Below are 27,395 nucleotides of genomic sequence, written 5' to 3' on the forward strand. Positions count from 1 at the left end.
CCCAACGTCGCCCGGCGAGGCCGCGCCGGCCCGGTGCCCGCCGGCCCCGCCGCGCGCCCCGCCGTTGGCTCCGGCATGTCGGGCCCCGGGCCGCGGGAGCCGCCGCAGGCGGGCGGGCCGGCGGGCCCCGAGGGCGCGGACGCGGCGCCGGGCGAGGCGGGGCTGAGCTTCACGACCACCGACCTGAGCCTGGTGGAGATGACGGAGGTGGAGTACACGCAGCTGCAGCACATCCTCTACTCGCACATGGAGGCGGCGGCGGCCGACGGCGAGCTCGACGCGCGCCTCAGCTCGGCCTTCCTGGCGGCGGCGGCGCCGGGCGCGGCGGCGGCGGGCGGCTTCGCGGCGGCGGGGGGCGCGGCGGCGGCGGCGGCGGGGGGCGCGGCGCCCGTGTACCCGGTGCTGTGCCCGCCCGCTCTGGCCGACGGCGGCTTCGCGGGCGCAGCGCCCTGCCTGGGCCACGTCGACTTCCAGGAGCTGCGCATGATGCTGCTGAGCGAGGCGGGCGCCCCCGCCGCCGCCCCCGCCCCCGCCGAGAAGACGCCGGGCGCCGACGGCCCCGGTCCGGGCGCGCCGCGGCCCAAGGCGCCCGACGGCGGCTGCAAGGAGAACGCGGAGGGCGCGCCTGAGGCGCGGGCCAAGTCGGCCGTGCGCGTCCGCCTGGAGGACCGCTTCAACAGCATCCCTGCCGAGCCGCCGCCCGCCCCGCGCGGCGCTGAGCCCCCCGAGGCCGGCGTGGCGCTCAACAAGTGGGTGTCCCTCCCTCGCCACCCTCCGGGGTGGCCTGGCGCGGGGAGGGCGCGGGTGCGCAGGGAGCAGGCCCGCCGGGTTTGTGTGCACACGAGGCCGTCCGATGCCGAGGCCACCAGCCTTACTACAGCTTGTGTTTTAATAGGGATTAGGCCCAGGTGGGTCTGGGTGTAGGTGAAGTCATCTGTGGAGAAAGCCACCAGCCTTCCCTGGCTGGCATCTTCACAGGGAGCAGACCCTGTTGGGTATGGGGCGGACTTGAAAGGTGTTGTGGTCTGCGCAGGTGCTGATGAGCAAATGCTCTTTGAGTCCTGAGTGCATACCGCGAAGCCTGCCCTTGTGTGGTGTGTATTCGGTCTGCACGTGGACGAGAGCTCAGTTGAGATAAGTGTACAGATGGTTCTGAGGACCAAAGCTTTTGCACCACATTATCCGCCTAAATGTCAGAAGAGGCCTGTTCCCCCCCACGTTGACTCAGGTTAGGGGTGACACATGGATGAGCCTTGGTGGAAGGAACGTGTCCTGATGACAGAACGCAGCTTCACCCTGCCACCAGGATGCCAGCCTGTCAGAACTACTGAAGAGGGGTAGCCTCTGTGCTGGGGGGCTCCTCAGCTTTCTATGCCTCCCCACCCTGTGGTTTTCCCCATTTTGCCCCTAGTCATCAGATTTTGGAGAATGGCAAAAAAAAAAAAAAAAAAGAGCGACAGATATTGGTATCAGGTGACCTCCGGCCCCTTGGTCCTCTTTGAGAAAGAAGTTTGAGCTTGTCCCCTGCAGCGCTGGTTGATCACGGTTCTGTGGAAGTCTCCACGAGGAGGGGGGCTCATCCTGCCCAATCTGAGCTGTCCAGAAGTCCTGGTGCTAACCAGGAGAGCGGGATGCTGATAAAAGCGTTAACGGCACACTTGCCTGCCACACGGTCTTCACGTGTCTCCGGGTCTCCTTTGTCTTGGCAGCTTGGTAACGCTTATCCGACATCCTTCCGAATTCATGAACGTCCCTCTTCATCAGCAACAAAACAAATGCACAACGTTGGTGAAAAATAAAACCGCGGCAGCCGCCACCGCTTTACAATTTACGTGCCCTCTGTTCACGGCGAATGCTTGCTCTGCTGCCGGGGGTTCAAGCCTCTCACAGACGCAGGTAAGGGAGGAACTCGTCAGGTGCTGCTCTTTTGTATTAAATGGATTTTACCTTCTTTAGGTCTGAAGGATTTGTTCTTTCATTGAGCTTAATCGTCTTTAAGATCAAGAGCGTTTTTGTGGTTTGGGAATGTCTTAAAATCCTCAGTGTACGTAGAGTTACTGAGATTGCATGAACACCTTTGCCGTGACTCCGTTTCGAGTGCATTTGATTTGTGTGCGTGCTGATAAACTTCCTGTTGCTTCATGTTTTCCAGGGTTCTGGTAACCCATGTTCTATACTCGAAGCTGCCAAGCATCAGGACATTGGATTGCCTAGAGCATTTTCTTTCTGTTACCAGCAGGAAATTGAATCCACTAAACAGACTTTGGGCAGTAGAAACAAAGCTTTGCCTGAGCAGGTTTGGATTAAAGTAGGAGGTAAGCCATAAAGTGGAGGGAGCACTGCCCTGCTGGCATCTTGGCCATGGGTGGGGAGGGAGAGAGGCCAAATATAAATATGAAGCGTTTTTTTTTTTTTTTTTTTTTTAAGATTTATCCATTTATTTGAGAGAGCGCGAGCACACAAGCAGGGGGAGGGGCAGAGGGAGAGAGAAAATCAGGCAGACTCCATGCTGAGCACAGAGCCCACTGAGGGGATCAATCTCATGACCTGAGCCAAAATCGGGAGTTGGCCGCTTAACCCACCGAACCACCCAGGAGCCCTCAGACATCATATTTATACTTAGTATGGAATCATTGAGTTTGGGGGCTGCTGTTTCTTGTAATCTCCATAAACGGAAAAGTGATAGACTTGCGTAAATTTTCAGTTTCCTTCAAGTTGCTGAAAGCACTTAATAGTTGTTTTTTTGTTTCTTATTTTATATTTCGTGAGTGAGGCAGGAGTCTGAAATCTGCTAAAAGCTTTAGGAGACAGTCTGCAGATGGGCAAAGGATTGAGTTGGGAGCAAGAGGCCATAAGGTGATTCAGAAAGTTTTAGAAGTAAAGAAACTGCTGAAGGCAAACTGCTCACCTTGAGAGTGAGCTCTCAATCCCTCTCTCCCTGCAAACAAATTATTTTTCGACTTAGCCCGACAGAATAACGCCTAGCTTTTCCAGAGCTGATGTGGGCAGGGTGGGGTTGGAGTGCTGCGCTCTCCCGGGCAGTGGGTCGTTCTCCTGTTAGGACTTTTTATGCAGAAGTTCGCGCTACTGTTTGCAGCGCGGAAGGTTGCTAGTAAAGTAAACCGTGGGCCGACTCCTGCGCTTCAGGAACAAAACGTTCCCCACGCTGTGAATTCCCGCCACGTCTTCCTTGCAGGTCCCATTGTGAACCTTGTGCATAGGGACCCTTTGTCCACAGAGACTTTGGTTTCGTTTGGCGTCTTGGGAATGCACGTCAGCACACATGATGGTTAGGCGCCGGCTGTTCTCGATGTGGTGGAAATTGCCGTGTTTCTCCAGCATAAATAAGAGCTGTGTGTGCTTCCTCCTTCCGGGGGCAGTGTCTCGTGTCAGCGGAGGGCACATGGAACCCTGAGGCACTTAGGTTTTGTCCTCTTCAGAGGTCGAGTACCTGCTGTCACGTTAGAGTAATTGTATAAAAGAAAATCTTTGGGAGAAAGTTTGTTTTTTCCATTCTGAACATCAGAAAAATCGAACAACCTCTTGGTTTCTCTCTTCATAGATGGCAGCTAACACCTGTTGATGGAGAAGGGACTTCTGACAAAGGTCTCCTGATCCCATAATACTCAGAGTGTTTTAACTTAGTAACAGATTTATGTTCAGTTTTGTGGTTTGGAGCTTGGAGCTTTGTGCTCATGGCTTGTCCCAGTTCTTGTCACGAGTACAGCTCTTCCTGTTCTGTTCTGGGCACTCTTTGCCCATTCATGTGTCTGTTCTGGGTTGAAAAATGCCACAAAATAACATTCAGCATTAATGGGGACAAGTTAAGTAAAATAAAAAATTAAAATACCACTTTTTTCTTCTTTTGCAAAGAAGAAGCGCTATGTAAGCAAGCCATAAATAAGAGGAATCGGAGTAGAATACGTCAGCTGGACACAAATGTAGAACGAAGAGCCCTTGGAGAGATTCAGAACGTGGGCGAAGGCTCGACCGCCACACAGGGCGCTTGGCCGCCCGCGGAGTCCTCGCAGGCAAACCTTGGGGAGCAGACCCAGAGCGGGCCCCAGGGAGGAAGGTCGCAGCGTAGGGAGAGGCACAACCGCATGGAAAGAGATAGAAGGTAATGCGTGTGATTGCTCGTCGACACGCAAGTTTACTATAGTCACTAGCAATAACAGGCAAGTTATTCATGAAACAATAGTTTAGTTATTTCAAAATGTGTTCAAAGTGGAGAAAAGTTGGCCAGAGTAAAAGCTGACTTTGTTTTGCTAGGTGGAGCAGGGTCCCCAGGACCACCCCCGGGTTTCATGATTCATTAGGAAGACTTCCGGCTTTGACTGATTACAGAGAAAGGACACAGCAAACTTAGCGGAAGTGCCTGGGGAGAAGTCCGGGGAGCCAGAGGCGAGCTCCCAGGTGTCCCCCCCAGGGCACCCCCAGATGCACTCCGCTCCCACAGCACGGGGTCCTGAGACGGGTGAAATTGCCAGCGGGCAACGCTCGTGAGAGACTCAGTGCCCCAAGATTTTACTGGCGGGCGGGTCACAGGGGCATTCCCTACCCGGTGAGCCGCTCAACCCCGGGCCCCCAGAAGGAGAGCCAGTGCTCAGCATGAACCGTATCGTTTGTACAAACATTTTAGGCACATTTGGGCACCTCACTAATGGTACTGGGAGCCCTCCCGAGATCGTAGCTCCCAGAGGCCGTCGGGGCCAGCCTTGTGAGCCGGGCTGCACGCCAGGGCACCCAGCACTGCCTGGTTATTTTAAGAATGGTGGGGAAGAAAGGGGCTTATTTAGGTCATTTTATCTGCAGATTTTATTTAGAATTTATTTAGATTTTACATAGAACCAAAAGGTGGTTAATTTTTCCGTATTACAGCTGGGTTTTTACCTGATGTTTCCCTAACATAATTAACATAATTAGTCATTTATGGGGTACTTGGTCCCAGTTTCTTTTCTTTCTTTCTTTTTTTTTTTTTTTTAAGATTTTATTTATTTGTTTATTTGACAGAGCATGACAGCGAGAGAGGGAACACAAGCGGGGGAGTGGGAGAGGAAGAAGCAGGCTCATAGTGGAGCAGGGAGCCCGATGCGGGGCTTGATCCCAGGACCCTGGGATCACGCCCTGAGCCGAAGGCAGACGCTTAACGACTGAGCCACCCAGGCGCCCCCCAGTTTCCTATCTGTAGCACGGGGCAGGCAAATATTCAACTCTGAGGCTCCAGTGTTGAGGCAATTTATTACTCTTTAACGGATGTGTTAGAGCTAGCTAGCCCACCAGCCGTCATTCACACCTACCCCTACACACGCACACGCTCGAAGTAAAGGACGTCTCTGAACTACGAAGGACAGCTTTCCTACTCTGACATTTCATCGACGTTTACCGAGTATCCACCGTGGGAGAACCCTTACCCCGTAGGTTGGCACCCTGCCATTCCCTAGGGTAACACACTGCGCGGTCACTACCTCTTATCTCCGTTCCTCGTCTGTGAAGTAGAGCTGTCTCCTGCACGGGCTGCGGAGAGGTGCCAGCTGTCGTGTTTGCCTTACGAGATCACTACGTCAGCTCCCACGCGTGCACTTGGGAAGGTGGGCAGCAAGGGTCGTGCTGGGTCAGCTGCTCCGTGTTGGCTTCTGTAGAACTCGGCATGACGTAGAATGTCATCTGCGAGGATGAACAAAGTCTAATCTTAAGACCCAACTTGTAATTTAAGTTCTTTCTGGAAAAAAAACAAAACAAAACACAAAACTCTGAAAAGACTGGGTTTCAGGGTATTAGCATGCTGGTAGTCTGTGATCCTTTTTTGAACCAGGGCCCCCTGGAGGTCAAAGCTGTGACTCTTAGCTGTGGGTGAGTTCCTTGGCACATGGAGAGCAGGGTAATAACTGTTAAGTGAAGAACAGTCTGCCCAGAAGAAGCACACACACAGTTTTGCTTTCAGGTTCGGGGGTTTGGCCCCGTCCTTGGTCTAGAGACTTGAACCTGGCCCGTGCTCCTGTCCCGTGCGCAGGACCGTCCCGGCGAAGCGCGGCCCCAAGCACCGGTGCGGGCCAGGAGCGGCAGTACTGCTTCTGTTTCTCAGCGTGATTACTTTGGATTTTGACTGCAGGCGCAGAATCCGCATTTGCTGCGATGAGTTGAATCTCTTAGTCCCGTTCTGCAACGCGGAGACGGATAAGGCGACCACCCTGCAGTGGACCACGGCGTTCCTGAAGTACATTCAGGAAAGACATGGAGATTCTCTTAAAAAGGTCAGTATTCAGGGCAGGTAGATTTTCAGAATTTTAAAAACTTGTCAGTGATGTTATTTATTCTTTGTTCCCTAAGATACCCCTGACTGTCCTTTGATTCCTGGAATCCAATGTCAGATACTGAGTTCACTGTGAACAAAACTCCGTGCATTAATGTTGTAACTCATCGTTCATCGAAGTAATAATTACAGCCTGCGTTGGTTCACTGACATACAGAGTTTAAGTGACTGAAGTATCAGTTGTCTGATAACAGATTGAGCACTTGCTGTATGCAGTGGATTGTATGGGGCTTGAAGGGCTTTCAGAGACCTGTAAGATGTATGTTTTTTACCCTCTGAAAACTTTGTGAAGGGATGAAGCGAAACTAGTTCAGAAGGGAGAGAGAGGCAAATAACGTTAAACAGTCTGGACTTCAGATGCATTCGGAAGGCGGGGAAGAGAGACTCTTCCATGGGCTGGGTGACCGGGGGTGGCTTGGGGGCCTGGGGCCCAAGCTCCTGGCTCTTCAGTGCAGCCAGCGCTGCCTTGACCCTGTCTGTTCGGTCCCAGGGACAATGGCAGCGAGTGAGCGCGGCTCCCGGTAGGACCGAACGCGTGGTGTGAGTCGAGTCCAGCCGCCCCTCCCTTGGCCGCTCGGAAGGACGGAGGCGTTCGCAGCATTGGCTTCAGGGCTCTGCCCTAGGGGGACCCCGGCTCCAGGCACTGGGCTCAGCATGCTGGTGGTCAGGGTGAGTGCCAACGAGGCCTTGGTGAGGTGAGGCAAGCCCAGCGCGCCCGGTTCTGCTCCTGGTCGAAGCCGTCGTGTGGCCGCTGCTGTGGCTGCGGCATCTGTCAGGGACTGAGCCGAGGTTGGCGTGTACACGTGGACGTGTTTTAAAAAGAGCCTCCTGTGTGTAGATCGCGGTGGGGCCAGGAGCTGTGGGCTGTGTTTCTGTGTCCCCTCCTGTCTCCACGTGGCATTCACGCTGCGTGAGCTGTTCTGCTCTGTTGGCTTTTGCGGGGCAAGTGGAGTCAGTGGTAGTGTGTTTTTCTGTTGTAATTTCCTTGTATATTCTAAAAGCTTACCTTCTTTATTTTTTAAAAGTTTTGTTCTTTCTGACATCTTGAGTTTAAAAGCTTTTGGTTTGTTTTTCACATTTTTTAGTTACGTTGTCATCAACGAATACGGTCTGTATAAGGAAACAGTTTTTGAGAGTTTGCAGAGACTTCCGTTGTGACCTCTTCTGTGGTCAGTTTTTAAAAGTTCTGTATTTATTTGGAAAGAATGTGTATCCTCCGTTTGGTGAATTCTGTGTTTCTTAGGTTGAGATCATTAATGGCGATTCAGACTCTTCCTCTCAGGGCACCGGGGTGGCTCAGCGGTGAAGCGTCTGCCTTCAGCTCAGGTCATGACCCTGGGGTTCTGGGATCGAGTCCCGCATTGGGTCTCTCTGCTCAGCGGGGAGTCTGCTTCTCCCTCTGGCTCTGGCCCTGCTTGTGCTTTCTCAACGCTCTCCCCGCCCCAAATTAATTTTTAAAAATTTTCTTTAAAAAAAAAATAGAAAAAAACCCCCAGACTCTTCCTCTCCTCTGTTGTCTGGCAGACCCGCTCTGAGAGGCACGGCCAGTTCCCTGAGCGTTTGCTCAGGTGGGTCAGCCTCACCAGGTGCGCCCGTCGCCTGTTGTCTTCACAGCTTCCTGGCACGGCTCCTTGACGTGTGATTGGAGCCTCTTTCCTATTAAGAAATTCGCTTTCTTTTTTTAAGTTTATTTTTACTTACGTCGTCTCCACACCCAGGGTGGGGCTCAAACTCCTGACCCCAAGGTCACGAGTCACATGCTCTTCCCACTGAGCCAGCCAGGTGACCCAAAAGAGACACCTTTTATATTTCGCATTCTCATATTTACCAACCGAATGTGAATATCAGCTTTGGCCAGACATCATCTCAAGCTGTTCTGATTCGTGGTAAAACTCCCTTGAAACTCTGTCATCCCCCTGAGGTTTCGTGGAAACAGCTGCCGGTGGAGAGTAGGACGGTGGCTGCCGGCTTGCGTCTGGCCCCGCGAAGGAGGTGCGGGGGCCCCGGGAGAACCCAGCCCACACCGCGCTCCCCCGTTGCTGGCGGAAGTGCTCACAGCAAAGGGGGACACCCGGCGCTCACCTCGTTCTGTGCGTGTTGTTCAGGAAGTCTCTGGAGTACTTCCTTATGTCAGAAATGACTGTTTCCTTCTTTGTGACTACTATGTAATTATTCCCAAAGGTAAATTCTACTTTCTCAAATATAGGCAAATATTTTATATTTGGGCCTTTGGGTGTCAGGATATAGGCAATCGTCAAAATGTGGCTCATCTTAAAGTGCATCAAGACCCTTAAAAGCCTTTGAAGTTTGGGAAGAAAGTTAGGGATACGTGCAGGTATAGCTCCTGAGTGCGGTAGCAGTACCAGCGGCAGGTGGCCTTGGTCAGACGCCACTTGGCAGGTGGACAGGTAGTGTGCTTCAGCCGTTCCAGGCCGTCCAGGGCTTACCTAGCCCAGCGCAGTAGCTCTGCTTCCCTTTCTGGACCTGAGTCCAGTATAAACCCGCTACAGCCCAGCAACAGGAAGACAACACCATTCAAACACGGAATTTGAATATCTTTTTCCAAAGAAGATAAACAAATGGCCAACAGGTCTGTGAGCAGACGCTTGACATCGCCAGTCAGTCGTCAGGGAGATGCAAATCCAAACCACGTGGCCACGCCCTTCACACCCCGTAGGCGTAGCTGGTACAGACAGACGGAATAGCAGGTTGGAGTGGAACACCGTGCAGCTGCCGTGGGAAATCGGGGGACAGATTTCAAGACGTTAGAATTGCCAGATGACCCAGCAGTTGTACTTGCGGGCAGGGACCCAGGTGGACACTTGTATGTGAATGTCCACAGCAGCGCTAGTCCCAGCGGCCAGGACGTGAAGGCCCCCAAGTGCCCCTCGGCAGGCGAGTGGATGAGCACAGCGTGTGCACAGACAGCGGGATGTGGCTCAGCCATGGAAAGGAAGCAATCGGGCTCCTGCCACAGCGCGGGTGCACCCGCGGACCCTATTCTGAGTGAAGGACGCCACTCACGGAAGGCCGGCTGCTGTGCGCGTCCTCTGTGGGTCCCTGGAGTCGTCTGATTCGTAGGGACAGAAAGCAGGATGGTGGGTGGGTGCTGGGGGAGGGCGAGAGTCAGTGTTTCCTGGGGACAGAGTGTCCGTGTGGGGCGACGCCAAGTCAGAAATCATGCTGATCACACAGCGTTGTGAAGGTAGTTAATGCCACCGGGTAAAACCACTCGGAGTGGCTAAAATGGAAGACTTCATGTTACAGACTTTTTACCATAATAGAAAATCTGTAAACGTAAATTTAATTGTTAAGAATGCTAAGCTTTAAAAAACAGGGGCGCCTGGGTGGCACAGCAGTTAAGCGTCTTACTCCCGGTGTTATGGGATCGAGCCCCACATCAGGCTCCTCTGCTATGAGCCTGCTTCTTCCTCTCCCACTCCCCCTGCTTGTGTTCCCTCTCTCGATGGCTGTCTCTATCTCTGTCGAATAAATAAATAAAATCTTTAAAAAAAAAAAAAGAATGCTATGCTTTAAAAAACAAAAAAATTTGGAAGTGTATCCATGCACAGACGTGGGGAGAAGAGAACACTGAGCTCCTGTAGTCCTGTAGCTTGGCCTTGGGCAGTACCCCATCCTGCCACCCTCAGTGGATGTTTTAAAGCGTTCCAGAGATCTCTCGGTTTCACGGACAAGGGCATCTTTAAAAATAGAAGTGTGGTTGAAAAGCACCACCGCATCCAGATGCCCCGATGGGCTCACCGCAGTCTCTGTACAGCTGACTTCCTTGAATCAGGGTCCAAATGCCATCCAGCCCAACGTTGGTAGCTCGCAAACACCTTTGAGTCCACGATGGCCCCTCCTCTCTTCCCTGTCCTTATGGAAGAGATGGAAGCCCCTGTCCTTTAGGGTTTCCCACCTTGTGCATTTGCAGACCCCTGATCTTTGTTCCCAGAGGCTGATGAGATCAGGCCATCTGCTTGCACTTTCCTTCTCCTTCTGTGATCTCGGGGCTGCCCCGTATGCTCAGGACCAGCCAGTGTGACCCCGCCGTGAAAGCCGGGGCTTGTCAAAGTTCCGAAAGGCAGAAAGCATGAGCAAGGGCCGCGGTCGACAGGGCTCCGCGGGAGCCAGCTTTCAGCCTTCCAGAGCCGGCCCCTGACACCAGGCCTGCCATGGAGCACTCACCAGTGTGCGTGGGGTACGTGATGGGCACGGTGTCTGTGGGGCGATGGAAAGTTCTGGAGACGGATGGTAGCGATGCTATGGCACAGTGTGCGTGGGCGGAATGCGGCCCAGCAAACACACGTGAAAATGGTAAAGTCGTATGCGTATTTTACTACGTTAAAAAATGTGAGTGTGGCTGCTTGTTTTTAAATAAAGAAGGCTTTATAACGTGGACAGGCATTATGGGAGTCTATTGGAAAATTAACGGTACATGTAAATGTGACTCTCTGAGAAAAATGTTTGAATCCCTGTTTTTATCACAACACCCCCTTACGAGAGGTGACATGAGTTTGTGGGTGACACCTTTATGTATCTTGAAGTAGTTTGGCTCATAATTTCAACCTTTGGTGTATTTTTAATTTTATTTATTCATTTTAAGTAACCTCTATGCCCATTGCGGGGCTCGAACTCACGACCCGAGATTAAGAGCTGCTTGCCTCCACTGACTGAGCCAGCCAGGCGTCCCCAGCCTTTTGTATTTTTAAGATAGTTTTCAAGTCCGTAAATTCAGAACATTAATGGTTGTTTCTCAACTTCAGGAATTTGAGAGTGTGTTTTGCGGTAAAACTGGCCGAAGGCTCAAGTTGACCAGACCGGACTCCTTGGCGGCGCGTCCCGCGCAGGAGAGCCTACAGAGCAGCCCGGCCATGGATGTCAAGTGACCGGAAGGGACCGCTAGCTCCCGGCGGTGGCGGCTGCTGCCCGGGGCCCCGAGCGTCCGTGCAGCCCCAGAGCCCCGGCGGTCTGGCTCTGGGGGACGTGAGTCCAGTTGGGGGGCCTCTAGTGGGGACGTTATAGCACGTTTGTAAAGATGTTTGTCTAGAACAAAATACTTAGCCATTCGTGTCCTCTTAGACCATTTGGGGATGAAGACATGTTGACAATTAGCAAGAAAATTTCAATTATCTGCCTGATTCCATCATGTTTTCTTAACATGATAACTTCAAAAATTAACATCCTTCGTAATTTCCTTAGTCTTCCAAGGTGCACTGCTTTTTACTTATTTTATTTACATTTTAAATATGCCCGCTTAGCAATTGGAACAAGTTAAATTGTTCTTAATTAGAAGTAGTTTGGAAATTTTACTCCTTTGTTTCTCCCTCCCCCTGTGCTGACTTGGGACCGCGTTGTGAAATGTGGTCCGTGTCCAGCCTTGCTGCTGGACATTTTCCAGAGACTCCCTTTGAAGCCACTTTTGTCCATGAATGAGATATTGTCACAGTGGATTCCTTCAATGCCCTCATTTTCATATTGAGAGTCATTACTTTCTGTGTAATAAACTGTAGTGTTTGGAACTGAGGTTTTCACACGAGTGGCCTTATTTATCACAACAGGGTCATAGCAGTAGACTTTCTTGCAATACAGAGTCACCTTCAATAAATACTGCTAATTGGAGACAGTCCAAAGTTTGTACACAGAAGAAGCAGGTAAATCAGACTAGACCATGTGGGGGGTACCGTACGTGAAACCCTTTATTTGTTAGACCGGGGTGTCTGCGGTTCATCTGCCGTCTCACTGTGACTCTTAGTCCTTACACAAGTGCTGTGTAAACAGGTTGCTATTTTAGGCCTCGTGGAATCACACACGAGTTTGCATACGTGCGCCCTGCACCCCTCTGAGACGGGGGGGTCTAGTTGGCGCACACGGGGCCTGTGTCTGAGGGACAATGCGACCGCTGACGGACCCTTGTAAATGCGCATAGAGACAACACTGGACAACAGCTCGATGAAGGACGCTCTCAGGGACCACGTGTCTGGTCAGCTGCTTGAGGACACGAGGGGCAGGCCAGGAGGGCTGCGAGGGCCGTCACGGATGCCATGCTGTCCCCTCCCCCACAGCGCGCTGCCGACTCCTGGCGTCCTTCCAGAGCTCCCTGCTGGCGTCGGCACCACCTTCTCACCTCCTTCGGTTATGTTTTAGGAGCTTCTAGAACCTGATTTTTCCCCGCCGCCTCCCATCACGGCTCCTTGGCAGGCCGAGGTGTCACAGATGCCGGGGGTCCCCTGAGCACCGACAGCACCAGGGAGGCCAGGATCACCTGGAGGTCCGGGCTCGCCGTGGGCCCCATCGTGGCCGTCTTTGCTAACGCCTGGCACGCCTTGCGGTCCTTGAGATGGAGCGGGAAGGTGAGTGTAGACGTAAGAATAGAACATCCATTCGGCCTGCCACCCCCTGCCCTTCTGTGTAGGGGGCTTATTCCGCACTCTGGAAGGGCCCAGGGGAAGAGAGACCATGTGGGGAGAAGGGCAAGGGCAGAGGACGAGGGGGGAGAGGGTGTGGAGGCCCGGGGCCTGTCCCAAGTGTGGCGGCTTGGACCTGAGCAGAGCTGATGGGAGCCGAGGGAAGAGGGCGGGAGGAGCCCTGTGAGCCGGTGGGGGGGGCTGGAGTCACTTGGTGAGCGGGGACAGAGGTGATTGTGGGCATGGCCTGCACATGCGCCCCGGAGGGCCCCCACCTCGGGGATGGGCCCCGGAGCAGGCGGAGGCAGAGTAGGTCAGCTGAGGAGGGGCCGGAGTGTGGGTGCAGCCTCGAGGGCCGGGAGAGGAGGAGAGGGTTTCTGGGCATGTGGAGAGGACTGGAGTGTGGCCTCCACTCCTCCCATGCTGTGGGGGCGCGGGAAGGCTGTGCGAGCTGCCGCTTGTATGTTCTGCGAGGGCTGGCCCGGGATGGACCATGGGGGCGGGGGGCTGCTCCCATCTCCACAAAGCATTTGTGTCGGATGCTAAACATTCGGGATGCACGTGGGCCGATTCAGAGGGGATTCTGTTGGAGTGTAACTGACCTAGACGCTAGACCGCTTTCACCGAATAGATAACTGAATCTACGTGGATAGATCTCGGGAATCCGTTACTGCGCAAACTTGTACAAGGTCATTCAGACGGTTCCTGACCATCTGAGAGGACTTGGCCAAGAGGGACTTCATGACACATGTTCACCACCCAGACACAGCACGGGGTCAAGTCACAACGTGTTGGGAAAGGTGCCCGATGAGAACGCTGCCCGTGACAGGCACCTACCTTGCAGCCCCTGGTCTCCGTCCGGTCCGTCCAGACCCGCGCCCGCCGAGCCTTTGTCTCCTCTGTCTCCCGGAGCCCCTGTTGGAAAGTACCAGACACATGAGGACCCAGCTGGGGTTGGAGGAGGGACCGCTGGTGCGATGGCATGAGCCCCCCGCCAGCGTGTGACCGGCCCTGGGACGGGCAGGGCACCCACATGGCAAGCTTTCTCCTGAAGCAAAACACTCTCCGAAAAGTAGCACGAGCACCGGAACCGGTGACAGTGATGGAGGCTAGTTGTGAATTGTACTTTCAACCTTCAGATCCCTACTTGAAGAAACCCGCTGGGTCTGCCGTTGGAAGACAGCAAGCCCCCGCGCCCCGTGCTGGCGCCGGAGACGCTCAGAGCTCCAAGGCCACGTGAGGCCGGCTGACCGTCAACTCGGGGCCGACACCGCGTCTGGGAGGACGTGTTTGTCTCCAGGGCTGAAATTGTTCAGCCTTGAAGTTTCTTAAAAATAAGTGCAGCGGCTCCGCTCCTCCTGGGAGAGCCGGATTTGAAGTGTGGAAGCTCCGCCTCACTGAGGAGAGGAGGTCACAGAGCGAAGTTTCCCTCAGAAACGTTGTCTTACACTGTTTTTCACAAATAGACTTATTCGATCAGTAAGTGGGCGCGGACTGGAGTCCTGCCCTTCACTCCGGAGTTGGGGCCAGGAGGCCGGCCGGCGCGGTGCGGGCGGGACGCGGTGCGAACTCACACAGAAGTGGGTGTTAAAGGCCGTTTTGGAAAAGCTCGGCGGCCAGTTCACAGCTGTGTTAGCCACGTGGCCCGTCTGTGGGCCCGAGCAACCCGCTGCCGCCGGCTCGGTAGGGACCCGGACGGGCCAGCGCCTGGCGTCAGCAACAGGACGCACCCGTGAGGTCGTCTGGTTTCTTAATTATACTTAACCGTGCTTACAAGGGAGTTTTATAGAATTTTTGCAACAGAAATGTTCGCGTATGTCAGTGTTTCTGAAGGCACATGCTGTGACGTGTAAACGGGCTCCCGTTTGTTCATCCCGCACATTTTGTCTACCCCTCCGCCCCCAAATGCTGTTCTGACGGTGTCTGTGGTGCCCGTGGGGTGACGAAGGTGTTAACTGAGCTGCACGGGGGACGCGGGCGGCCGACTCACCTCTGGGCCCTGGGTCTCCCAGCTCTCCGGTGGGACCACGGTATCCAGGGGGCCCTCGGGCACCGGGGTGGCCGATGGAGCCCGGGGGGCCCGGGGGGCCTGGGGGCCCAGCTGGACCAGGCCGACCTGCGGATCCGGGCGCTAAAGGCTTCCTCAGGTGAGCAGCTAACTGTGCAATTTGTTCTTTGGGAAAACAAAGATGCAAGCATTTATTCGAGGAGGATTCGCAAAAGTGCTCCGTGCGAAGCGGAAAAGATCGAGCCGCCTCCAACTCGCTTCAGGGCCCGGAACTGAGGGACCGCTGCATTTCTCCCATGTACCAAGGAGGTTGTCACAGGCCTAAGAGCAGGCGCTCATTTTAGGGGAGCTCCTTACAAATCCTGTGAATCAAAGTGGCCAAGAGATGGCCACACGGTCCATAGAGGCTGGAAGGGCGCAGGTCTCGGTCCCTGCTGACGGTTTCACAGACATCGAGAACCCCCACTGGGTCCCCCCCCGTGTTGAAGCCTGGGGGGAGGGAGCCCCCCAGTGCAGATGGAGACTGGACCCTCTGGGTGGGGAAGAGGTGGAGCAGGCCGGGGTGCAGGCGGCCCAAGCCGTGCTGGGGTGGAGGGCACTCACCACTGAGCATCCCTCCGCACAGCTCCCTGATGTGCTGCTCACTGGCTTCTCGGCCCTGAAATCACCCCGTAAGTCCGTCAGCAGACTGGGTGCCCCCGCCCTGCCATCCGTCTCGGAAAAGTGACCGATGCCAACGAACACTGCCCTCAACAGAGGGAAAGACGTACCGGGACTCCAGGTTTCCCGGTGATGCCAGGCACGCCTTGTACTCCCGGGAAGCCCATGGGGCCGGGCGGGCCTGGGAGGCCCTCGACGCCGCTGGTGCCGTTGGGACCCTGGATGCCCTTCGGGCCCAGCTCCCCTCGACTGCCAGACTAGAGGAAAACAGGACAAGGTGGGTTGGAGGCAAGCAGTGCCCAGCAGCCGCTGCCCCCCCCCCCTCGCAGGCCGGCCTGGTGTCTCCTTTGGACTTTGTCGTTGGAATGGCTGCCGGCCACTTACCTCTCCTTTGGGTCCGACTGGACCACCGGGACCCTGCAAGAGAGCAGTTGTTCACACGCTGTTAGCTGGTGGCATTTGCTTCCAAAGAGCCGGGCTGGCACGGGGGGAGTTGGGGAGGGTGTGAAACAGCCACGAAGCCACCCTCTGACTGCTTCAGGACGTCGAGTGGCGACTGCCGTCCACTCTCCCGGGTACGGTTTTTACCCCGCTGGGACTGTGTTCTGTGCATGGAGGTTTTTGTGACCGACTTTCCCAACGTGTTTTCAGTAGCCGCGCAGCATGTTACACGTGTTTACTTTGTTCCCTGTCTTCCTCGTTATTCTAATAAATCACGAACATCTGAACGTCTCTGTGCCTACAGTCCCCTTCCCCAGCTGTGTCCTCAGGAAGCTTCCCAGCTGCACGTAGACAGGGACTTGGTCCCAGCCACATGGCACACGGGCCACGCAGTGGAGCGCAGAGCCGCAGCCAGAGGGGCTCCCCAACTGGCAGCCACTGCCGCCCCCATCAGATTAACGGGGACGGGAGGCCGGGGTCCTGCTGGTCAAGGTTGTCCAGGAATTCGCCAGAAGAAACCGTGCACGTGCACACACGCAGCCCTGAGACTGTCTTGGCTACGGTCACCGGGCCCCCGGCCCAAGCCTCGGCCTCCCTGGGGCCTCCCACGCTTCCCGGACCTGCAGACTGACTGCCTCCTCTCCTGAACGGGACTAGTTGGTAAAAGTGAGGCTGACTTAATCCCACTCACCAGCTCTCCTTTGTCCCCAGGAATGCCATCGGAACCTGCAGCTCCCTGAAACAACAGGTCCCAAGGTCAGAGAGCTGACCCCTCCTCGAGCTGTTCTCAAAGCTTGGGCGCCCCGAGCCCCAAGCCCAGGGTGGGGACGCTGGCTGACCCACTGGCTGGACACACTAAGCCTTTCTTGCCAAGCAGAATCTCAGGGGGCTGTAGATTGTTCTAGGTCCTCGACCAATACAAAGAGGGCCTGAGGCCACCGGAGGTCACGGGCCCAGCCCCCACGACTTTCCTGAGAGAATGCGCCTTCTACAAACAGGCCTGGGGCCCAGACTCCTCCCCCCCACAAGGTCCCATTCCCAGAAGGTCCGTGCAAACACACTTCCCCGTGAAGTGGGGCTGGGTGTCCAGAGCGGTCCCCTCTGCTCAGAGGGCGTGAGGGAGAGCGGGCAATGAAGGAGGGAGAGAAATGCAAGAAGGGACCTGACCCCTGGGCACTCGCTCACCTGGTCTCCCTTAAGGCCGGCGGCTCCTCCCGGGCCCTGGCACAGAGAAGGTCAGCGTTAGAGGGAGTTTGGGGATCCCTGAGGTGGCCCACACCAAGCTACGGAGCACAGGGGGCCACGGAGAGCAGACCGTGCCCAGGTGCACCGTCCATAGCAGCGTCCTGCACAGGCCCCCCGTTCCTGGAATCTTCCTAAAGAACTGTTGTCTTAGGGGCTCCAGAGCATTGCACCGCCTGGGGTGCCGCGACTGTTTGACAGGCCTCTTCAAATCTGGTATCGCTCCTAATACCAGGGCTGTGCGCCGGTCATTCCCCGCGTGGAACTGCTGAGTCAAAGAGCCAGACCTCTTATTCGTCACCTTCCCAGCGGATTGTGAGACCAGGGACATGTCTGGGAGCGGCTAGGATCACCCGGAAAATAAAAATTGTCCATTTGCTCAAATAGCAGGAATGAGAACTTGCCCAAGGGGCAGAGTTGCGGCCTCCCCGCAACGAAGCTGGAGGCCAGGCTTGGCATAGCGGTGGGGAATTGAGGAACCACCCCTGCAGGCACAGCCCCCAGGGGCCTTGTCACGCTCTCTGAGGCCCCGGCATTGTTGGCGAGTTCCTGCCTGGGTTTCCTGCCTGGAGGCTAATGAAGGGCCCAGGGTCCCAGCCATCACCCGGTGGTTTGCGTGCCCCCCCCTCCCCACCACCCCCTCCCCCAGGAGGAAGGGAGGTCTGGGCCGGCGGCTCCTGGGTCTCCCCCTCTGCAGTGAAGTCTGGCGGCAAGCACGGCCGTCTGAGCAGGGCTCCGTGCTGCCCCGACTGTTCCCGGACGACAGGGACCCCACAGTGAAGCTACCAACTGTCACGAGACCATCAGGAAAGTTAGAAGCGGTGAGAGTTAGCGGTGCTTAGAGCCGTGGTTGTCACACGCATTTAAAGCCGGACAGATGAAGCCGCTGGCCCTCCCCTCGGCTCCACAAGCCCCCGCGGAGCCCGGAGCACCTGACTGCAGGCCGCCAGCAGTGGGCGGTCCACCCTGTGGGTCCCCGGGAAGGCAAACTGCAGCGTGGGGGGGGGGGACCCCCCAGCTGAGACAGCCACTCACCCGGTCACCTGTGCCACCTCGGAGGCCCTGGGGGCCTGGCAGGCCAGGGTCACCCATGCTGCCCTTCTGGCCCTACAGACAAGGACCCAGCCCGTCAGCACCCACAAAGGAGCCCAGCGGGAACCCCAGCCCCTGCCCGGCAGGCCCCCCTGGGCTCGCTGGACTTAATCCCTGACCCCAAACCTCACCCACCTGGAAGCCTCGGATGCCAGGGGCTCCAGGAGGGCCTTGTGGGCCCAGAGCCCCCTGAAAGAGAAGAGGAAGGAGTGAGTCCCACCCTGCTTCCCCCGGGGAGTCTGCGCAAACCCAGGAGCCGGTCCCCAGCCAACACGCCCAGGGGCTGGGGATGGGGGCGGGGGCGCTGGTGGGGGGCAGCTGGGGCTGTAGAAGTCAGGCTTGCCCTCAGATCCCTGGTCTCGGTCTTGGGAGCCAGGCGCCCACATCCAGGGCTGCCCGGAGCCCCGTGTCCTCATGATCCGTCTGTCCATCTGTGGAGGGGATGGGAGGTGTGGGCAGCTCCCGCGGCACCTGCTGGAGCCCGAGGCCGGGCTGCTGTCCTCGGCCAGGTGTGGTGACTTAGTCCCTCGGCACGGAAGTCTCAAGCTCGGACCAGCTGGGCCTGGCCCTCACCATCTTTCGGCTTTCATGGGGTCAGCCCACGGATGCAGCCAAAATGCCTCCCCAGCCCGCACAGAACCGCGGTCTCATGGTGATGCCTCCATGCCCTTCCCCTGGGCCACACTGCACCCCTCACTTACCGCCGAGCCCCGGTGGCCAGCCTCTCCACGCTCCCCAGGCACGCCAACATCTCCCTGCATGGGGAAAGGGGAGCGCGGGTGTCAGCGGGGGTCGTAGAGGGGGGGGGCGGGGGGGCCGGGGGCGGGAAGTTGGGGACACTTACTGGGATGCCAGGCTCTCCTGAGGGGCCAGCCTCCCCCAGCTCTCCAGCTTGGCCCTGCACAGGACGAGAGAGCCGTGAGTGCCCACACGGCCCTTCCGTCCAGGCCCGGGCACTGCCCCTGACCCCCCCCAACCAGGATAAAGAAGCCACGTACCAGTTCTCCCTTCTCGCCCTTGGACCCTGCTCGTCCCGGGAGGCCCTGCACAAGTCAGAGGTCAGGGCTGCTGAGCCCGCGGTAGAGCACACCCAGAGAGGACCCCTCCCCCCATGCAAGCCCCCACTCAGGGACCCGGGGGGGACCCAGGGGAGGTGACCCCCATCCCGGGAACAGCGAAGGAAGCCCGTGCTCTCACCGGCAGCCCGTTGGGACCCTTCTCTCCTGGGGCGCCGTTGCGACCAGCCTCTCCCTGCGGGAGATTGGGGGACAGGCTGCTGAGGCCCAGGAGGCTGAACGCCGCAGCCCCCCTCCCCCCGCCCCCCAGCAGGCTACTGGCCCAACACCAACCTTCTCACCGTCGAGTCCCGGAACACCATCCCGGCCGTCCTTGCCCGGCATACCCTGGGGACGGGAACGGCGTGAGGCCTGGCGTGCCCCTCGTTACCCCTTCCTCCCCAGTCCCTGCGCCGTGTCCGTCGACCCCGGGCTGCCCGGGGTATCTGTGGTCGCACGGCTCAGCGGCCGCAGGGTGACCTGGGCTGCCCTCAGACTCCGCAGCGGATGGCCACTGGCACACGGCCAGGGCCGAGGACGCTGTGGAGGGCCCAGCGGACCATGCGTCTCCCACCCCACGTCCCTGCAGGGAATCTCCCCGTGGCCTGGGTCGCAGGCGAGGGAGCAGGCTTGGGGGCCGGCATGAGAGCACACGGCCTCCCTCACGTGCCCTCCCTTCGTCCTGCCTGCCCACAGGAGCCCAGTGGGGCCCGTCCTCAAGGGGTGGGTCGGGAGGAGTCAGGAGGGGTCGGGAGGGAGTGTGGGGACGGACTGAGCATGGGATGAAGGGGCACAGGAGCCCCGGACCCTCAGGACCCTTCTGGCCCCTGGAAGGCAGAGGAACTCAAGACCCTCCATCTGTGTGTGGAACGCGTGGCCCCAGGCGCTGTGAAGGTTCAGGGGGCCGACGGAGGGCCACAGGCTGGCCAGGGGCTGCCCCGCAGTTGAAGGAGAGGGATTCTCCAGGGTGGGGGGATAGTTGCGGATGGCAGAAGCCATCAGGGGCAGCAAGGGCCACTCTCACAGGGCCACCAGGCTTTGCCCAGCACCGTGGCAGCCGTGGGAACTCACCGGCTCTCCGCCCGGCCCCGCTAGCCCAGGGACTCCTTTGGGACCAGGTCTGCCCTGAAAGAAACACAAGCCGCTGCATCTGGGGGGACCTTGAGGAGCGCTCCTCCCCGAGGATGCCCCTCGCTCCCAGGCAGGCGCGGGCCGGGGACGGTGGACGCCGGGTGCGTGCTCAGGGTTGGGGGACAGCTGCGTTAGCCCATCCCGGTAGCAGGGGAAAGGCTTGTCGGCCTGGGACCTCGCTTAGCACCCTGCAACCGCCCGTGCATGCCTGACCTCTGGGCTCAGTCCAGGGGACGACGAGGCCACTGTGAAGGCGACCGCGGACAAACGCCGGCTTGGGGACAGTCACCTCGTTGTTTGATCATCTCTCAGCTTATGTTCACTCACTCAACCCGAGAGACATTTTCTCTGCTATCCCTTTTCACAGCCGGGCAACCCTGGCCCAAGGTCCAGCACGGCCCAGGGTCCAGCACGGCCCAGGGTGTCAGCCACCGGACACGAGCTCCATAGCGCCCCAGGAGAGCTGCCCGGGACCCTCACAGGCCAGGCCCAGCTGCTGTCCAGTGACGCACCCCCCAGGAAAGGGCAGGCCCCCCACCCCTGGCACGTGCCATCTGGGTGTCCTACCCCACCCTCTAGATCAGATTCTTTGGAGGAAGGACCCAGAGAAGCAAGGTTCTCTTACTTACAAGGTCACCCTTGGGGCCGCGGAAACCCTCTGGGCCCCTCTCGCCTCTGTCACCCTAAAAGGATGGCGGGGGGGTGGTGGTACAAAAAGTTAACAACCTGAGAAGGTGGGAGAGCGGGACTGAGGGGAGATGGCCAGGCTTGGTGCTGGAAGTGGCCGGAGGCAGCAGGATGGGTGCTGCTGAGGGTCACAGAGGCCAGAGGGCGCCGACCACACGTCACGCGTGTCCAGAGAGAAGAGGACCAATGTCCCACCAAGAACAGGGTCTTCTGGTAAACTCAACTCCCCCCCAGGTGTGCCCAGGGGTACATGACCGCGAGAGGACTCAGCCCCCGGAAGGGCCAGCACAGCGCAGCCCGTGGCACTGGGGGAGGCAGCTGAGTGAGGAGGAGGAGGAGGGGGAAGGGGACGGAGAGCCTAAGCCCGCACGAAGCTGCCCTCCACCCCCGGGTGCACACGTACCACTTTCCCGGGGGCTCCTGGGATCCCTGGTGGTCCTCGGAATCCAATGGGACCCTGTGAAGGAGAAGGGGGGACCTGGGCCTCTCATCTGAAGCCCGGCCAGCTTCCCTCAGAGGACCTGGCTCCATCCAGAGTGATCCTGCCTCCAGCAGCCCCTCCCCACTGGCCACCCAGTGGTCCCAAACCCTCCCTCCTCCCCCAGTTTCCAGGGCCTCCTCTCCAGCTCCCCACAAGCCCCGCCCCACCTGGGGGTGGCCTTCTACAGCAGCCTGGGCTGATGTGGGGGTGGCCAACTTACCCGATCCCCTGGGGGTCCAGCCGGCCCTGGCAGGCCTCGAAGTCCCCGAGGCCCCTGTGAGGAGAGAGCTGGAAAGGCCTGGGCCAGCAGCCTGCCCCCACCCCCCTCGGGACTGCACAGGCCCCTGGGAGCCCTATGGTCTTCCTAGAAGCTCCTGACCTCAGGCCAGGCCTGGGAGGGGGAGGGGGAGGGGTCCGAGGCCCTGGGACTTGCAGCCCGGCAGAGGCAGAACCCGGCCTGGTTCCCTGCGTGGGTACCTGGTGAACCATCCCCTGCAGCCCTACGTAGTCCAAGGGGCTCCGATCCCACCTCCTCACCCCTGTCCAGCCCCTACCCCTCCTCACCTGCAGCCCCACAGTGCCTGGGATGCCCGCGGGCCCAGGGGGGCCAGGATCACCCTGCAATGGAGGTAAAGGGGTATGAACTGGGTCAGCCCAAGCTCTCGCAGCCCCTCTCCAAGCCCATGCCGTGGGGGCCGTCGCCCTATTCACAGCTGAGCCTCTGCGGCTCAGGGGTCCTGGCCTTCCTCCAGACAGTGGGGCCCCCAGCCTTTCCCAGACACCTCTGGCTGGCTGGCAGGGGCCCTTCTGCCGCCCATGTGGTGACCTCACCAGCTAGAGATGTACCCAGCCTCACCTGAACCCACCCTCCACGGGCAGAGGCCACAGGGGGCGGGTGGGGGGCCTCCAGGAGACACTTCTCCAGCCATGGGGGCGGGGGCGTCTGAGCTCAGGGAACTTCACGTGAGACCAGGCAGGTGGGCAGACCCTGCCCCAGATCACCTGGCTCTGACCAGCGTGCACAGCGCATCCCAGATGCAGCCCGCACTCCCTCACCCACCACCCGTAGGGTCCCAGCCGACCCCCCAAGCCAAGTGCCCTTCCCTCCCTGCCACCACCCCCAGGGCCCGCGTTCACCTTCTCGCCGTCCTTTCCGACCTCTCCTTGCTCCCCTTTGTAGCCGGTGGGCCCCTGAAAACCAGTGGGGGGCAACGAGTCACAGCCCACCCCCAGCGGCCCAGACAGAGGCCTGCGTGGCCATCCGCCCAGGTGGGTAAACTGAGGCCTGGTCAAGAGGGGCAGGGCCTCCCCGTCCTGGTGGCCACACCAGTGCCCAGCAGTTACCACTGTGGAATGGGGGATGGGGACAGAGTGTGGCCCCCAGGCTGGGCCGGAAGTCAGCCCTCCTTTCTTCTTGCAAAAACCAGGGCAGACTTTCTGGACCCTGTGTCCCCCCCCCCCACCTCCCCTCTAGATCTCGACACCCACGTTGGACCAGGCTGTTTCCTCCTGTGGGGTGTGGAGGTGGGCTCGGGTCTCAGTCACCCTGTGGCCGCTGCTCACCTTGAACCCTGGCATTCCTGGGGGGCCGGGAGGACCTGGGGGGCAGATGGCCGGGCACTGTTGGAAAACAGAGTGGTCAGAGCCCTGCAGACAGCCCGGCACCTGACAGAGTTCTGCACCCAGGGGCCCAGAGATGGGCCGTTGCGCTGAGCGAGGGGGACCTCAGGCCGCACCAGGGCCTCCCGGGACCCCTAGGCCTCATTCCACGTGGCTGTGGGGTGTTGGGAGGTGCTGCACAGAGCCAGCCCTCGGCTGCCTGGACTCCCACGGCCCCCTGCTCAGACCTGGCTCCCCTTTCTCAGCGGACATTTAGCAGTGGTGGCTGCTGGCTCCAGAAAGGGGCCTGAGTGCTGTGTTGCCTGCGGCAGATTTCAGGCTGGGCCTCTCCTCCGTGCACAGATGTGTCTGGACAGGTGTCCCGCAGGCTCGGACGGGATGCTCCATGCCCAGGGATGGCTCTGGGTTTTCTAGATCATTCCACAGTAATCTGGCACAGAGGCAGCGCCATCGATCTCCGCCCTCGCTGCTCCTGCCTGGCCATTGCCAGGGGCCTGGCTGTTCTCCTGATTCTGGAAGATCCCTAAACCCTCCCTCTGCGACACCAACTGGTCAAGCACTCTGGACAGGGGGTGGGGCTGGCGTCCTTCGGAAGCACAAGACCTCTGCACGCCAGCCGGACGCTGACCCTTCCGGGAACGGCTGCACACGGCAGAGGAAGACCGGGGGACCCCCGACGCTGCTCCTGTGTGTCCAGGACTGACAAAGCTCAAAGACGAGCAGAGAAGTGAGTCCCAGGCACTAGTCCAGAGCCTTCTGTGCTGGGGAGACACTGTGTCGGTGCCACTCAGGGCCGCAGACACTGGCCACACGTGGCCGAGCACTCAGAACGTGGCCGCACCACGGAGGGGCTGGCGGGTTTACAATGCGATCTCGCTCAGCTCAGATCCGTGCTGCTGCGTGGCCAGGGCGCAGGGAGGCTGTGCCCAGAGCTGGCAGCACCCGCACCACCCCACCCCTGCCCTCCTGCAGGTGGGGGACGGGCCGCGCTCTTCACGGGCCCCCGAGGGCCCCACCCTAGCCCCCCAACACATGGCCGCGAGCGCCTACCTGAAGGTCAGTGGCGCCTTCAGGGAGGACCCCGGGGTGACCCTGGAACACAGACAGCTGACTCTGACGGTGCCCTCCCCTCCCTCCCTGCCGCCCACCCCTACAGGCCTGCCGGGGGCTCAGGCCCTGCCTCCCTGCAGTGGCCGGTGCTGGGCACCAACAAGGACAGAGAGCAGCTGCCTTTGGGGTGGAGTGGCCACTGGGCCCGAGCCCCGCCCATCCACACGCCAGCTGACCCGGCCGCAGCCCTGGGCTGCTCGCACGTCTGGGAAGAGGACGGGAGTCCTCACGGGCGTGGATTCGGGGCTGGGGGCCCCGGGGCACAGGAGAGTCAAGCCCACCATGCCTGGCACTCCCCCCGAGAAGCTCTGGGGCCCCCTGCCCAGTACTCACGGGGGGTCCAGGAGGTCCCGGGGGGCCAGGGAGGCCTGGTAGTCCGGAGGGTCCCTGGGGGGCAGATTACGTTGTTAGCTGGAGGTGACCAGGTCCTTCCAGAGAGAAGCCTCCCTCCCTGTGCCCTTATGGGGACGCCCCGCTCTGCCTGCCTCCCCCACCCTGGCCTTGTGCTAGTGTCCACGGTGGATCCCAAGGCCTAGTCTGTCCTTGTCCCTGAAGGTCAGTCAGGGCTCCTATCAAGACCACAAAGAAAGGAAAGGGGGGGAGGAGGGGGAAGTAGACAAGGTGGGCAAAGGCCTTGGTGGTTGGATTGGGGGTGTCCTGACAGGGAGGGCTCCTGCTCTGAGCAGTGGGGGAAGGTTGCGGCAGCCACTCACCGGGGGGCCCCGGAGGCCCACTCCACCTGGGACGCCACTCTCTCCTGCCTCTCCCTGGGCGGGGGGGGGGTAAGGAAGTGAGACACGAGGGTCTGTACCCACAGAGCTCTGAGGACCCCCACACAGCCCTGGTCTGCCCCCTCTGAAGGGACAGGAACCCGGCAGTCGGTCAGGTAGATACCCCTGAGGAGGCCCACCCTCACCCCGGTTTGGGACCTGGCGGCCAGCCTGGCTCTGAGTGTGGTGGGCATGCTGGGGTGGGGGACACAAGGGTGGTCAGTACTCACGGGGGGTCCGGGGAGGCCTTTGCCCTGTAATGCCAAGCACCGGGTCAGAACTTGCTGGGGACGGGACGGGTTTGCCTGCCACCCCACCCCTTCTCCTAAGACAGGTGGGTCGCAGGAGGGAAGCACCTCGGGGGGCAGTGTGGGGTGCAGGAGACCTGCCCCGGGGGAGAGACGGCACGGCCCAGGAGCCAGCCCAGCAGACAAGGGGGCTGGACACTCCCTCCCAGAGCTGCCGGAGGGCACCCCACCCTGGTCAGTCCCGCTGCAGGTAAGCGATACTTACCCCCAGCCCGGGAGGCCCCGGGGGTCCCAGACTTCCCTGAAGAAGGAAACCGGGGTGTCAGGAGCGGGCTGGGCCCAGGCTCTCAGGCCTCTGAGAGCAAACCTGTTCCCCTCCCTCCCTGACTCTGAAGCGGGGGGATGTGTGTGTGTGTCTCCGTTTTACAGAAGACAGGCCCAGGGGGGGACCCCGGATGCCCCAGGGGACCGGGACAGTTCTTTTGCCAACAATCCTGCCGAGGAAAATCCAGACGCTGTTGGAAGTGGACGCAGAAAGCAGCACAGGGCAGGCAGGCCAGGCCAGCAGGAAGGCCCGGCACCAGGGCTCCCTGAGCCCCACAGAAGGGCCCCACACCTGGCTCTGGTTCCTGAGAGCTCTGGCCGCAGCCCACAGTAGGGAGCCCGGGACCCCAGGCTGCCAGGGCCTCCTGCTGCCTGCGTCCGGAAGACACGGTCCTGGCACTGGAGGCGCCTGCCCCCAGGGGTTCTTACAGAAAGTCTGCAGCTGCCCCCCTTCCCAAGAGGACATGGCGCAGAAGGCCGGTCATCCCCCAGCCTGGTCTGAACTCCGAGGACAACCATGACCAGAGGCCAGGTGGGAGGCGGTGGGCTGGCCACTGGTCGCTCTGTGCCCACCTGCCCTTCTGCCCCCTCCGCCTCCCCACAGACTTGGGGCCCAACAGCACCGCCAGCCTTGTGGACAGAGAACGCTCAGCCTGGCCGGCCAGCCGGGGACCTCCCTCCCCAGCAGAACCCATGCATGTGGGGCAGCACTGACCCGCTCTCCAGGTGCGCCCTTGGGGCCGGGGGGTCCATCCTGCCCTGTCAGACCCTGGGGAGAGAGGCAGAGGGAGGGCTCGAGGGGCCACACGGGGAGGACAGGCCCCACAGAGGGCACTTTCCTAACTGAAAGGGGTCCAGAGGCTGAGAAGGGCCTTGCGTGGTTCTCCTTCCGCTCCAGCCCACCTGCCATCCACCTGGAATGCCCAAGGCCCCAGAGGAGTGAGGAGCTGGTGGGTGCAGCAGGCCGGGGAGCGCACTTCTCAGAGCCCTGCTCTGGCCCCCACAAAGCCCCAGTGGTCGGTGGTCCGTGGTCGTGGGGCCAGCCTGGAGCCCTGAGGACCCATTTGGCCCACCTGGGGCTCAGAGGGGCCCAGATAAGGGGCGTCTGTCTCCAGATAAGCAAGAGCCGGCAGCATTTTCACCCCGGCTGCGGGCTGGCTCTGTCCTTGTCAGCCGCCATGGCCAGGCGCTAAAGGGTCTGGGCTGAAGGCCAATGGACCCCTGCTGGGGGACATCCGGAGACTCTCTAGGGACAGAGCAGGCACAGTGGGGGACAGCAATTAAGCTTGACTTCAGGGACCAAACCCTGACAGGTCCAAGCCCAGAGGGGAGTGGAGGGGCTCAGAAGAGGGGGCTCTCAGAAGGGAGAGGGGGGAGGGGCAGGCACACTCACGTCCACGCCAGGCAGTCCCGGCAGCCCGGCCTCTCCTGGTTTCCCTGGTTTCCCTGGGGCCCCTTTTGGTCCCTGGAGGAAGGGGGTGGGGGTGGGGGATGAGCAGAGGCGTGAGAGCAGGTCCCACCCAGAACCGTGGCCTTCACCAATAAGAGAAGGGCTTTCGAGCTGGGGCACAACCCAGCAACTAGAGATTGGCCCCTGTCCACCAGAGGCCCGGCCCTGCCTGCTCCCTGCAGACCCCCACCATGGGCCCCAGCAGGCTGCCCTCTCCAGCTGCCCCCCCTTACTCAATCACACCTGTAGGACATTCACCTGGATGCTTTGCTCACCTGATGCTTTGGCTGCCCCAGCTAAGGGCCAGTGGGTCCCTCTGTGGGACCGCCAGCGTGCCCCAGGACCCTCTCACTGAG

General features: G+C 59.3%; 2 protein-coding genes across 5 annotated transcripts in view; one reads left to right on the forward strand and one right to left on the reverse strand.

Annotated features, from left to right (window-relative positions):
• TCFL5 (transcription factor like 5) lies at positions 1-16,116 on the forward strand. 4 transcript variants are annotated; one of them, XM_087853440.1, is made up of 8 exons: positions 1-749; positions 1,710-1,896; positions 2,153-2,315; positions 3,874-4,120; positions 6,113-6,254; positions 6,804-6,982; positions 11,080-12,666; positions 13,352-16,116. In XM_087853440.1, exons 1-6 carry the CDS (start codon positions 76-78, stop codon positions 6,855-6,857), a joined length of 1,467 nt encoding a protein of 488 aa, XP_087709566.1. In that variant the 5' UTR covers positions 1-75; the 3' UTR covers positions 6,858-6,982; positions 11,080-12,666; positions 13,352-16,116. The 4 variants fall into 4 exon arrangements, with proteins under 4 accessions (XP_087709566.1, XP_087709565.1, XP_087709564.1 ...); XM_087853439.1 differs by lacking the exon at positions 6,804-6,982 and having other exon boundaries at positions 11,080-11,299; positions 12,461-12,666; XM_087853438.1 differs by lacking the exon at positions 6,804-6,982.
• The window catches only part of COL9A3 (collagen type IX alpha 3 chain), a 17,069-nt gene continuing 2,130 nt past the window's right edge, over positions 12,457-27,395 (reverse strand). The window contains exons 4-32 of the mRNA XM_045795435.1: positions 26,983-27,054; positions 26,305-26,358; positions 25,531-25,566; positions 25,248-25,271; positions 24,961-25,014; positions 24,581-24,634; positions 24,188-24,229; positions 23,081-23,137; positions 22,655-22,708; positions 22,082-22,135; positions 21,738-21,791; positions 21,440-21,493; positions 20,979-21,032; positions 20,290-20,343; positions 19,513-19,566; positions 19,361-19,414; positions 19,162-19,206; positions 19,008-19,061; positions 18,865-18,918; positions 18,299-18,352; positions 18,107-18,178; positions 17,015-17,050; positions 16,521-16,565; positions 15,773-15,805; positions 15,499-15,645; positions 15,332-15,386; positions 14,711-14,893; positions 13,558-13,635; positions 12,457-12,647 (exon numbers count right to left, since the gene is read on the reverse strand). Of these exons, the coding sequence (XP_045651391.1) occupies positions 12,457-12,647; positions 13,558-13,635; positions 14,711-14,893; positions 15,332-15,386; positions 15,499-15,645; positions 15,773-15,805; positions 16,521-16,565; positions 17,015-17,050; positions 18,107-18,178; positions 18,299-18,352; positions 18,865-18,918; positions 19,008-19,061; positions 19,162-19,206; positions 19,361-19,414; positions 19,513-19,566; positions 20,290-20,343; positions 20,979-21,032; positions 21,440-21,493; positions 21,738-21,791; positions 22,082-22,135; positions 22,655-22,708; positions 23,081-23,137; positions 24,188-24,229; positions 24,581-24,634; positions 24,961-25,014; positions 25,248-25,271; positions 25,531-25,566; positions 26,305-26,358; positions 26,983-27,054 (1,872 nt within the window). The remainder of the gene's footprint in view (positions 12,648-13,557; positions 13,636-14,710; positions 14,894-15,331; positions 15,387-15,498; positions 15,646-15,772; positions 15,806-16,520; positions 16,566-17,014; positions 17,051-18,106; positions 18,179-18,298; positions 18,353-18,864; positions 18,919-19,007; positions 19,062-19,161; positions 19,207-19,360; positions 19,415-19,512; positions 19,567-20,289; positions 20,344-20,978; positions 21,033-21,439; positions 21,494-21,737; positions 21,792-22,081; positions 22,136-22,654; positions 22,709-23,080; positions 23,138-24,187; positions 24,230-24,580; positions 24,635-24,960; positions 25,015-25,247; positions 25,272-25,530; positions 25,567-26,304; positions 26,359-26,982; positions 27,055-27,395) is intronic.

This window comes from Ursus americanus, chromosome 22 (assembly GCF_024610735.1).
Source record: "Ursus americanus isolate L20-20 chromosome 22, mUrsAme1.1.p, whole genome shotgun sequence".
Classification (NCBI taxonomy): domain Eukaryota; kingdom Metazoa; phylum Chordata; class Mammalia; order Carnivora; family Ursidae; genus Ursus; species Ursus americanus.

Bases quoted from the DNA above. Each gene is read 5' to 3' on its own strand.
- TCFL5 (XM_087853438.1), top strand. From the start codon at position 76: ATGTCGGGCCCCGGGCCGCGGGAGCCGCCGCAGGCGGGCGGGCCGGCG. The intron at 2,316-3,873 runs GTAAGCCATAAA...TCTTTTGCAAAG, and splicing joins GGTTTGGATTAAAGTAGGAG to AAGAAGCGCTATGTAAGCAA. The intron at 4,121-6,112 runs GTAATGCGTGTG...TTTTGACTGCAG, and splicing joins CGCATGGAAAGAGATAGAAG to GCGCAGAATCCGCATTTGCT.